Below are 12,322 nucleotides of genomic sequence, written 5' to 3'. Positions count from 1 at the left end.
AAAAATAGGATTCAGTCCTAAATTTCAGGTTACTATGCTGTTAGATGAGCAACATGAAAAACAAGATTTTTTTCCCCAACTTTCTTGATTCAAGGGTCGAGTGGTGGAAAATATCTCAAAGCGATGTGGTGGATTCCTGAGGAAGCTCAGCTTGAGAGGCTGCATTGGTGTCGGGGATTCCTCCTTGAAGTAAGTCGATTCCACAGTGACGCACTTTGTCATGGCAGCTTGTGGCTGACATTTTCATTAGCAAAAATAAACATATTATGTGCTTTTGTAATCTTAAATTCTTTCTATGGTAATTTGTATAGAATAATGAGAGAACCATGACTTTGGAGTCAACAGACCTGGGTTAGAAACAGAGCTCCAGGGTTGTTGGGGGTGTGACTTTGGGAAAAATTATTTCATCTCACTGAGTGTCAGTTCTCTTTTCTGCAAAGTGAAGGCAGTTATAGCTTCTGCTTGGGAATGTCATGGGTATCACATGAAATAACATATATGAAGTGCCTGGCACATAGTATAACATTAGTTCGCCTCTCTTCTATTCCCTTCTTCATTTTCCTATCTTCCTAATTCCCTTCTCATAAGAGTAGCTACCTTTTTATATAAATTATACTAATTAAGAACATAATTCTTTCAGAAACTTCCTTAGCATAACCTGGAATTTCGTACTCAAAAGGGATGTGATTACCATATTCATTTTACTGTAGTTAGCAATATGTCCTATCCAACCAAATGCTTGCCCACTTCTTCCTAGAGAGCCATTATTTATTGGAAATGTTATCAATCAACTGTTAAAGGACATGTGCTTTGAGCTTTCCTGGAGACAACATATAATTAAAACCTTTATGTCCTTACCCTTGTGGCCTCTAGTATTGTTTGAGTTGGCTAAATTAGGGCACACACCATCTCCTAGAACCTTGGAACAGATTTTGTCTCTTGCAGACCCAAACATTACCCCAGTGTACATCAGTCCCAGACTGCCAGTGAGAATGTACAGTATATAGTGATTGCAGACAGTAGAATTTGTAATGGAAACACCTGCTACACCATTGCTAAGAAAATTAATTCATAACATCTTTTAAGGATCAATACACTCCCTTTAAATATTATGGAACAAAGTGACTTTTTATAAATCAAGAAATTAAGATCATCAGACCAAATTTTCTGCTACTTCAAAAGCTTTGTAAACCAGTGGAATAGATTGATTCTATTTTAACAGGGAACTTAAATGTACCAAATAGGTCCTATGATAATTTGTAATATAGAACATAAATCTAATAGTAGTTTCCTTGAGGAAACTAAAATAAATGTGAAGATGTGAATTGTCAATGAGGAATGTCAAAGAAATACATTATCTTGGCAATTGCAATAAAGCCATATATGCTAGCAAAACTATCCTATAAGGCTAAGAATGTTTACTGGTTTACCATAATTGTTAGAGCAGAAATCTGTATTGTCTACATACATTTTTAATATGAGACCAGATTACTGTGAGAAATAATGATATGCATAAACACAAATTATGACTCAGAAAGGATTTTATGCCTCCAGTTTTTTATTGTAATCACCTAGAATTAGCCTTGACGTCTACTCTGCCCCCACACGTGTATTGTTATTGTTTTGGTGGGAGGGGGACTAGTCATTTACAAATGTTGACTGAGCCTCTACTGTATCAGGCACTGATTTAGGCAGTGGAGACAAAGTAGTAATCAAAATAGATTAAAATCCCAGTACTAATGGATCTTGAATGTGTATTCTCTATAACTCCTGCTCCATCATTATATATGATGTCCTATGGATTTTTAACAACTTTACAATTGAGATACAATAATACAATACAATGTAATGCAATACAATACACTTGAGATACATACCCATGAAACCAACCCTATAATAAAGATAATGAACATATCTGTATCCCACAAAAGTTTCCTCACATACCTTTGTAATCCCTCCGTGCCTTCCACCCCTGTCTTTGCCCCATCTCTAGGCAAACACTGATCTGCTTTCTATCTCTATAGGTTAGTTTGCATTTTCTAAAATTTTATGTGTAATTATCCAGTATGTACTCGTTTTTGCCTGGCCTCTTTCACACAACATAATTGTTTTGAGATTCATCCATGTTGTTGTGTGTATCAATAATTCATTCCTTTTTATTGCTGAGTAGTAGCGTATTGTATGGATGCACTGCAATTTATTCATTCATCTATTTATGGACATTTGGATTCTTTCCAGTTTTCAGCCATTACATATAAAGCTGCTATGAACATTTTTGTACAAGACTTTATATGTTATATGTTTTAATTTCTCTTGGGTAAATACCTAGGAGTGGAATGGCCAGATCATTTGGTAGATGCATGTTTAACTTTTTAAGAAACTTCTAAACTGTTTTCTGAAAGGATTGTACCATTTTACATTCCCACCAGAAGTGTATGATACTTCCAGTTCCTCCACATTCTTGCCAACAGTTGGTAGGTCAGTCTTTTTTTTTTTCTGGTAGGTCAGTCTTTTTAATTTTACCCATTTTAATAAATGTTGTAGTGGTATCTCATTGTGGTTTTCATTTGCATTTCTCCAATGACTGATGCTGTTGAGTGTCTTTTTATGTGTTTTTTTGCTATCTGTATATTTTCTTTGCTGAAATGTTTGTTCAAAGGTTTTACTTATTTTTTTCATAGATTCTTTGTTGTCTTACCATTGAATTTGGAGAGTTCTTAATATGTTCTGGATACAAGTCCTTAATCAGATACGTGTTTTGCAAATATTTTCTTCCTGTCTGTGGCTTATCTTTTTATTTTCTTTTTTGAAGAGTTTTTTAATTTTAATGAAGTTCAGTTTTTTTCTTTTATGAATCATGTTTTTTGTATTATATATAAGAGATCTTTGCCTAACCCAAGGTCATAAAGATTTTCTTCTTTGTTTCTAGAAGTTTTGTGGTTTAGATTATGATCATTTTGAGTTGATTTTTGTATGTGGTGTGAGGTATAGATTGAAATTCATTTTTTTGCCTATGATGTCCAGTTGTTCTAGCACCATATGTTGAAATGACTACCCTTCTCCACTGAATTGCCTGTGCACCTTTGTTGAAAATAATTGTGGGAGTGTTTTTGTACTATTTATATTTTCCGTTGATCTATTTGTCTATGTTTACTCCAAACCATGCTGTCTTGATAACTGTTGCTTTAACAGTAAGTCGTGAAATCAGGTAGTAGTGGTCTTCCAGCTCTTGTTCTTTTTGAAAGTTGTTTGACTGTTCTAGATCCATGGCATTTCCATATAAATTATCGAATTAGCTTGTCAATTTCTTCAAGGTCTTGCTGGGATCTTCATTAGGGTGATGTTGAATGCAAAGATCAATTTGGGGAGAATTGATATCTTAACAATATTGAGTCTTCCAATGCATGAACATGATATATGTCTCCATATATTTAGGTGTTTTTAAATTTCTCTCAACATGTTTTTTGGTTTTCGGTGTACAGGTTGTGCACATCTTTTGTCATATTTATCTCTAAGTTATAAAATGTTATTGTAATGGTATTATTTTTTATTTCAATTTTCAATTGTTCATTGTTAGTAAATAGAAATACTATTGGTTTTGGTACATCAATCTTTTATCTTGCAACCTTAATAGATACATTTATTAGTTTTAGTAGCTTATTTGTTGATTCCTTTGGATTTTCTACATAGGCAGTCATGTCACCTGTAAATGAAGATAGTTTTTCTTCTTTGTTTCCAATAAGTACCTTTTCTTATTCTTACCTGATTGCACTGGCTAGAATCTCTAGTACAGCATTGAATAGAAGTGATGAAAATAGACATCCTAGACAGTCCTCCATCTTAGGGAGAAAGCATTCAAGTATGATGTTAGCTGTAGATTTTTTATAATCATCAAATTGGGGAAATTTCCTTCTATTTCTAGTTTGAGAGGTTTTTTTAAAATTGAGAGTGAATGTTAGATTTTGTCAAATGCTTTTTCTGCATCATTTAGATGACCATATGTTTTTTTCTTATTTAGTTTGTTAGTATGGTGAATTACACTGGTTGATGTTTGAATGTTAAACTAACCTTCCATCCCTCAGATGAACCCCACTTGAGTTGTCATGTATTGTGTGTGTGTGTGTGTGTGTGTGTGTGTGTGTCAAGATTGGCCTTGAGCTATCATCTGTGGCAGTCTTCCTCTATTTTATGTGGGATGCCACCACAGCACGGCTTGATGAGTGGTATGTAGGTCTGCACCTGGGATCCAAACCAGCAAAACCCAGGCCACCAAAGTGGAGCACACAAAGTTGACCACTATGCCACCAGGCTGGCACCTGTGTTTTTTACATGTTGTTGGATTCTATTTGTTAAAATTTTGTTAAATATTTTTACATCTGTGTTCGTGAGGGATATTGTTAATTGGTTTTCTTGTGATGTTTTTGTCTGGTCTAGGTATCAAAGTTATACTGGCCTCATAGAATAAATTAGGAAGTGTTTCCTCCTCTTCAGTTTTTTGGAAGACTTTATGTAGAATTAGTATTGCTTTTTCCTTAAAATATAGAATTCACCATTGAGGCCATCTGGGGCTGCATCTTTCTTTTGTGGGAGGTTTTTACTACAAATTCTATTTCTTTAATGTATGTAGAACTCTTCAGGTTTTCTATTTCTTCTTGAGTAAGCTTTGGTTTAGTTTTGTCTTACAAAGATTTTGTCCATTTCATTTAAGTTGTTGATTTTATTGGCATAAAGTTGTTTATAATGCTGTTATTATCATTTTAATATCTATAAAATCTGCAGTGATATCTCCTCTCTTCATTCCTGATATTGGTATTTTTTTTTAAGTAAATGGAAGTACTTGTCATGTCTAATAGAAATCACAATGATTATACAGTGCCTATTGTAATTCAATATTCTTTGAATTCTTTTATTGGCATTAATAGTGCATTTTTAAAGAGTAAAGATGATTAAATTTCTCTTACATTGGTAATTTTTTGTCTTTTCCTGATCTGTATGGCTAGAGGTTTATTAATTTTAATGCTATTTTCAAAGAACCAGCTTTGTGTTTCATTGATTTTTCATTGTTTTTCTGTTTCCTACTTCATTGATTTCTGCTCTAATCTTTATTATTTTATTTCTTTTATTTGCTTTGGGTTTCATTTGATCTTCTTTTTTCTACTTTCTTAAGGTGAAAGCAGAAGTCATTGATTTGAGACCTTTTTTCCTTTACTAATATAGAAGGTTAGTGCTATAAATTTCTCCTGAAGTACTGACTTAGTAGGATTTCACAAATTCTAATGCTGCGTTGGCATTTTCATTCAGTTCAAAATGCATTCTATTTCCCTTTTTATTTCTTCCTTGACTCGTGGGTTGTTTAGAAGTGTATTATTCAGTTTCCAAATATTTGGGCGTTTTCCAGCTTTTTATGTTATTGATTACTAATTTAATTCCATTGTGATAAAAAAATATACTTTATACAATTTGGATTCTTTTAATTTTACTGAGAATTGCTTTGTGACTTAGAATATGGTCTATCTTGATAAATGTTCCATGTTCACTTGAAAACAATGTATTCTGCTGCTGTTAGGTGTGGAGTGTTCTATAAATACCAATTAGGTCAAGTTGATTGAGAGTGTTGATCAGATCTTCTGTATCTTTACTGATTTTCTGATTTCTTGTTTGATCAAATATTGAGAGAAGTGTCTTGAGATTTCTGCCTATAATTTTGGATTTGTCTGTTTCTCCTTACAGTTCTATCAGTTTCTTTTCTGCATGTATTTTGAAGCTCTGTTATTAGGTATATAGACATTTAGGATTGCTGTGCCTTTATGATGAATTGACCAGTTTTTCATTATCATGTGGCCTTCTTTTATCCCTGGTATATTCTTTGCTCTGAAGTCTACTCTGTCTCATGTAATATAGCCACTCCAGCTTTCTTTTGATTAGTGTTGGCATGGTATATTTTTTTCCATTCTTTTACGTTTAACTGATTTGTGTCTTTATATTTAAAGTTGGTTTCTTGTAGGCAGTATATAGTTGGGTATTGTTTTTTTGATCCGTGATGAAAATCTCTGCTTTGGATATTTAGATCATTTACATTTAATGTGATTATTGATATGGTATGGTTAGTTTTAAATTTACTTTCTTGTTATTTGTTAGCTATTTGTTCTGTACATTCTTTCTCTCCCTTTTCCTCCTTTTCTGCCTTCTTTTGGATTGAGGATATTTTATGATTCCATTTTATATCCTTTTTTGGCTTAGTAGATATAACTCATTGTTTCATAATTTTAGTGGTTGCTTTAGAGTTTATAGTTTACATCTTTAACTTATTATAGTCTACTGTTAAATTATATTATACATCACTCCCATTTTTCCTCAGTCTTCATGCTATTATTGTCATACATTTAAATTCTGCGTATGATATAAACCCCTCACTAGATTGTTAGTATTTTTGTTTTAACAGGCAATTATTTTTTTTAAGAGAATTAAACACCTAAAAAAAAGAGAAAGACTTTATATACCCAAGTAGTTACCATTTCCAGTATTCTTATTCCTTTGTGTAGACATAAATTTTCATCTGGTTCACTTTTTTTCTGCCTGAAGAACGTTCTGTAACATTTCACATACTGCAGATCTGATGAATTCTTTCAGCTTTTCTATGTCTGAAAAATATCTTTATTTTTCCTTCAATTTTGAAAAATATTTTCGCTGAACATAAAATTTTATGTTGATAGTTTTTTGTTTTCAGTATTTTAAAGATGCTGCTCCTCTGTTTTCTTGCTCTTTTGTTACCAATGAGAAATCTTCTATCACTGTTATTTTTATTCTTCTGTACGTAATGTGTCCTTTTTCTCTAAATGCTTGTAAGATTTTTCTGTCACTAGTTTTGGCCAGTTTGGTTATGATATGCCTTTCATATTTCTTGTGCTTGGAATTCTTTCACTTTCTTGTATCTATAGGTTGATAGTTTTCATAAACTTTGGATAAATTTTGGCCGTTACTTCTTTAGATATTTTCTCCCTCCCCTCTCTGTCTCCTATTCTTCTTTGTTTGCTGAGGAAGATTCTCCCTGAGATAACATCCATTGCCAATCCTCCTCTTTTGTTTGCTTGAGGAAGATTAGCCCTGAGCTAACATCTTTGCCAATCTTCCTCTATCTTTTTTGTATGTGGGACACTGCTACAGCATGGCTGGTGAGTGCAGTAGATCTGCACCTGGGATCCAAACCCAGGCCACCGAAGGGGAGTGCGTGGAACTTTAATCATTTGGCCACAGGGCTGGGCCCTCCTCTTTAAGGACTCCAATCACATGTATATTAGGTTTCTTGAAGCTATCTCACAGTTCATTCATGCTCTGTTCTTTTTTCTTGGTTTCTCTCCATGTTTCATTTTGGATAGTTTCTGTTGCTGTGTCTTCAAGTTCACCAGTCTTCTTTTCCACAATGTCTAATCTTTCATTAATCCCATCCAGTAAGTTTTCATCTCAGCCATTGTGGTTTTCATATCTAAGACCTTAATTTGGGTCTTTTTTGTATCTTTCATATCTCTATATAATGTGTTTACTAAACATAACATGTTCAAACTTTATCTAGCTTTATACAACCATATTCTTCAGAACACAGTTATAATAACTTTTAATGCCTTTGCTATTTCTAATATCTCTGTCAGTTCTGGGTCAGCTTTAATAGATTGAATCTTCTCATTATGGATATATTTTCCTTCTTTGAAAGTGTGGTAATTTTTTGTTCAATGCCAGATATTGTGAATTTTACTCTGAGTGCAGAATATTTTTGTGCTTCTACAAATATTCTTGGGTTTTGTACTAGGATGCAGTTGAGTTACTTGGACATAGTTCCTTTCAGATCTTGTTTAAAAAATTTGTTAGGTTGGACCAAAGCAGTGTTTAGTCTAGAGCTAATTGTACTCGACTCCTGAAACAAGAGCCTTCTCAGTACTCTACCCAGTGCCGTACAAATTGTAACATTTTTCACTGTTGGCTGGTGGGAATGGGCACTATTCCTGGCTCTGGGTGAGATCTGGCTTTTGTTCTCTCTAGTGCTTTTTCTTGATTCTTTCCCAGGCTTTGAGTAGTCTCCTCACATGCATGCTCTGATCAGTACTTTACTGAATTCTTGAGGGGAACCCTCTGCAGATCTCTGAAGTTCCCTCCACTCCAGTACTTTCTCTAATAACTCTAACTGCCTTGGTCAGACTTTTGGCTCCATATCCCCAAGTCAGGAAGTCCATTAGACTCCAGCTCAGTTCCCCTTCCCTGTACCATAGCAGGGCAGAAGGAACAGATGAGAATGACATCTGATTTGAGGCCAGGTTTTGAAGATGTTTGGGTACTGCGTGGAAGAATCAGGACTCTATCCTATAGGATACATTGAAGCTGTATTTCAGGAAAATGCAGATGACCTGAGCCAGTCCTTGCTGAATATGTTAAGTAGTAAGTGGTGAGTAAGGGATGTTTAATTTTCTGCTTCTGGCCTCCCTACCAACCCACAAATCATTGAGGAAATTGCCCTTCATGAATTAGTGTTCTCACCAGTAAATGGATGGTTCTTGATACTCATCAACTACTGGATGCTATTAATGGCCAGAGACAATTTCTCCAGAAAGCTCTGTAACCAACTGGCAGCGTGACACAATGCAAGAAAGATTCAGCCCCCTTGCTTCCAATTGATTTTCTTGTAGAGAGGAAGAAACAGGGAGCCAGGCCTCCATTCTCAGATGACTGCCAAGGTGTGGGTGAAGGAGAGTTACAACTGAAGTGTAGTCAGTCTAGGACTTTGCTTCCCAAAGTATAGTCCCCAGAGTAGCAGCACTGGCATCACTTGAGAGCTTAGAAATGCAGACATCAGGGAGTTTGTGTAGATCTACTATCAGAATCTGCACTGTGACCGGAGCCCCAGCTGATTTGTGTGCACATTAAAGCTTGAAGACAGTAGTACCTATAGTCAATAGTAGTATATTGTACACTTAAAAATGTTCAGAGAGTAGATGCCATGTTAAGTGTTCTTTCCACAATTAAATAAATTTTTTTAAAGTTTGAGGAGCACTGTTTTAAATGTGAACGGTTACACATGCCCTCTAGTGGCTGCCCAGCAACTTGCACAGAGTTTTTAAATGTTTTCTCATTTTAGGACCTTTGCACAGAACTGCCGAAACATTGAACATTTAAACCTCAATGGGTGCACAAAAATCACTGACAGGCAAGTAATGAAAATTAGTTTGGGCACTAATTGGCCATGGGGAGAGTGAGGGGAGAGAAACATGGTTGAAAATACCTTTAGTGTGTCTGTTCTTTTTCAGCACGTGTTATAGCCTTAGCAGATTCTGTTCCAAGCTGAAGCATCTGGATCTGACCTCCTGTGTGTCCATTACAAACAGCTCCTTAAAGGGGATCAGGTAAAAGTACCTGTTGTTTGTGGTCATGAGAAATACCCAAAGTTATGTACATTCTGGTGTGTCTGAAACCTTTCTAATGGTCTCATTGGAGCAGGAAGTAGGTGACTCAGACAGGTCTCAGAGGTTCTTGCTCCTCTGAATTGCTTGTGATTTACTAAACTCAAAGTTGGTAATAAACTCTCTATAGGATAGACTGCACATGCGTGGTTTTGTTCTTTGTTCTCTCAGTGAGGGCTGCCGAAACCTGGAGTACCTGAACCTCTCTTGGTGTGATCAGATCACGAAGGATGGCATCGAGGCACTGGTGCGAGGTTGTCGAGGCCTAAAAGCCCTGCTTCTGAGGGGCTGCACACAGGTACCAAGGGGTCAATAGAGTCGTGTTCATCTAACACTTATCTAACAATAGGTGTGGCACTTCGTTAGGGAACTTGCTGCTTCATTTTTCTTGGTGCCCCACTGTTCCCTGACCTGGCTCCATCCCTCTTTTCTCTCTCTACTCAGTTGGAAGACGAAGCTCTGAAGCACATTCAGAATTACTGCCATGAGCTTGTGAGCCTCAACTTACAGTCCTGCTCAGTAAGTAGTGTGCCTCTCCTGTGAGCACCTTCCTGCTCCACGTTCTCTCCCTCAGGAATCGGCCGCAGGCCCCGCTGTGAAGCACCCTGGGCAGCTGGGATGATCACACCCTTACTTCTCCTGTGGCCTGATGTGATCTATCCATTTGCCGCAAGATGAAAGAACAACAATCTAAACCCAAAGGCCAATACAAAGCTACTGACATGTCCCCTAAAAATAATACAGATCAAGGTCTTGGTTTATTATGAGATATCAGGAATGCTGTGAAACTAGTCACTAACCTAAACAATCCATGGTAATGTCTCAGTGTCTTTTTTTTACTTATAAACTGGGGATGATGACACCTCTCACATTGTTTCAGTGAATAAAATGAAGTAACAGATGTGAAAAGACTTTGAAAAAGAAAGGGCGTATGCAAGGGCAAGGTATAATTTTCATCAGAGCATTAGCCTGTGAAAAACTATTGCTGCTTCTTCACTGCCATTGTAAATATTGATGATTGAAGAGCACGCTTGCTAAATCCTATTTGGTTTCTCAGGGAGAACATCAATCTTGAGTAAAGTGAGAGAAATCGTTTTCATTTGGCATTTAGTGAGTGAATCATAAATCTTTAGAGTCCCTGATAGTGAGAGATAGAACAAAGTATCTTTGGGACAAATATTGACCTTACAGGGGAGTACAGGGACTGCACTGTTCAAAAATAGGACCTTGGATTGCTAGTACTGCCAGATGAATTGAAGTATGACATATATGTGCATGTTTATTTCTACATAAATTAGTATCTTTAAAGAAAGATTTTATTTTGAATCTTCATGGCTAAATTCATAGAATCCCAAGCGATTTATCAGTGATTTATTTAATTTTGCTATTTTCTAAACATTGAGGAAATGCTGTAAGTATATACATGTGATTTATATGGTAGATATCTGAAACATTAATCTGTAGAAATTCAACCAAAAATTAATATGTCACTTAACTAGGCAAGTCTCATGAGCTCTTTATTTAACCTGATTTTTAACACAAGTTTATGAATTTTTCCTGAAAAAAATCAAATGTTTCTGGGGAGGGAAATGAAATTTTAAAATTTTACTCTTCATTAGTAACATTAGGATATTTTAAAGCTGTGCAGAGATAACAACACATCTGCCCTGTGCTTCATCTTGTTTTGTTTAAATTATTAGGATAAAATGCGAGTAACTGGCAACCCAAACTAATCGACTAGCAGTAGGTCCTGTTTTTCTGCTGCTCTCATTTCGGTACTGCTGGTGCCCTCTGATTTCCCTTCCTGTTTTGGTTTTCACCAGCGCATTACGGATGAAGGCGTGGTGCAGATATGCAGGGGATGCCACCGGCTGCAGGCCCTCTGCCTTTCTGGCTGCAGCAACCTCACAGACGCCTCTCTCACAGCCCTGGCTTTGAACTGCCCAAGACTTCAGTGAGTGCACCACACTTTTGCTTTGCAGCCCAGAGCTTGGCTGAGCTGACTGGGAGGGCTTCCTGCAGGAGGAGAAAGGCTTGCCAGTAGGAACAGGTGGTGGTGGAGAAGGCGGTGGTTGTGTTGTTGTTGGCTTCTGTCGGGGGATTGGAGTAGGACAACGCGTAATGCAGTTCATTTAGGGACATACGAGAAAGCACTAAATGTCTACCACCAGTTTCTTGATGCACTTCACACGTTTGCCCACATGATTTGCCTCATGCTGTTTGATATCCGAGTGATCTGACAGTGAGCAGAGTGATAGCCTCACATCCAAATGCCATGATGTTCTCCTCTAAACCAGCTGCTAAATGGACAGCATGGGAGGAAAATTACAATTACTTTATTTATCATCTTTCCCATCAGGAAAAAAGTTTTGTTTTAACAAATAATGATTTTCTGATTATCCATGTAATATTGTGACTATTAAAACTTTAATAATGGCAACAAACTACTAATCATAGTTAACATCACTTGAACTCATATGTCCCAGGCTCTGTATTAGGCACTTTTATAAGCATTATCTCATTTAATCCTCACCACGTCTCTAGGAGATAAGTACTGTTATTCTCGCTTGTTTTGCGGAGGAGAAACTGAGACTCAGAAAATCCCATGATTTATCCTGGGTCACATAATGAGTAAGAAGTAAAAGTAGAATTTGAACTTAACAGAGTTCGACTTCAGAAGCAGCAATCTTAACCCTAGAAAGAGGCAGCAAAAAGCCATTTGTTTTGTTATTCTTTACTCATCAGTGAAACGGATCCATTTCTTATGCTCACACCAGTTGCGTATCCTTTAAGGATTGTCTATTTCTGTCTTTTGCCCATTTTTCTTACCGTTGTATTATGGAAAATTCTAGATATTTTTGCTGTTTCTCCATAGT

At 36.3% G+C, this 12,322-nt stretch overlaps 1 protein-coding gene across 8 annotated transcripts in view; it reads left to right on the top strand.

The window, feature by feature from the left end:
- The window catches only part of FBXL2 (F-box and leucine rich repeat protein 2), a 123,077-nt gene that overhangs the window by 62,596 nt on the left and 48,159 nt on the right, over positions 1–12,322 (top strand). For 4 of the 8 annotated variants that reach the window (XR_006517836.2, XR_011496279.1, XR_011496278.1 and 1 more), the window contains exons 5-10: positions 95–189; positions 9,125–9,193; positions 9,294–9,389; positions 9,618–9,744; positions 9,891–9,965; positions 11,270–11,400. Coding sequence is in view for 5 of the 8 variants with exons in the window: in XM_044755188.2 (XP_044611123.2) it covers positions 95–189; positions 9,125–9,193; positions 9,294–9,389; positions 9,618–9,744; positions 9,891–9,965; positions 11,270–11,400 (593 nt within the window). In the remaining 3 variants the exon portion in view is untranslated. Of the gene's footprint in view, positions 1–94; positions 190–9,124; positions 9,194–9,274; positions 9,390–9,617; positions 9,745–9,890; positions 9,966–11,269; positions 11,401–12,322 lie in introns of all 8 variants that reach the window. The other 4 variants (XM_070492426.1, XM_070492427.1, XM_070492425.1 and 1 more) reach the window with 2 other exon arrangements.

Source organism: Equus asinus, chromosome 21 (assembly GCF_041296235.1).
Source record: "Equus asinus isolate D_3611 breed Donkey chromosome 21, EquAss-T2T_v2, whole genome shotgun sequence".
NCBI classification, from domain to species: domain Eukaryota; kingdom Metazoa; phylum Chordata; class Mammalia; order Perissodactyla; family Equidae; genus Equus; species Equus asinus.
Note: the sequence above shows the minus strand (reverse complement) of the source record. Positions and strands in the feature narration are given on the sequence as shown.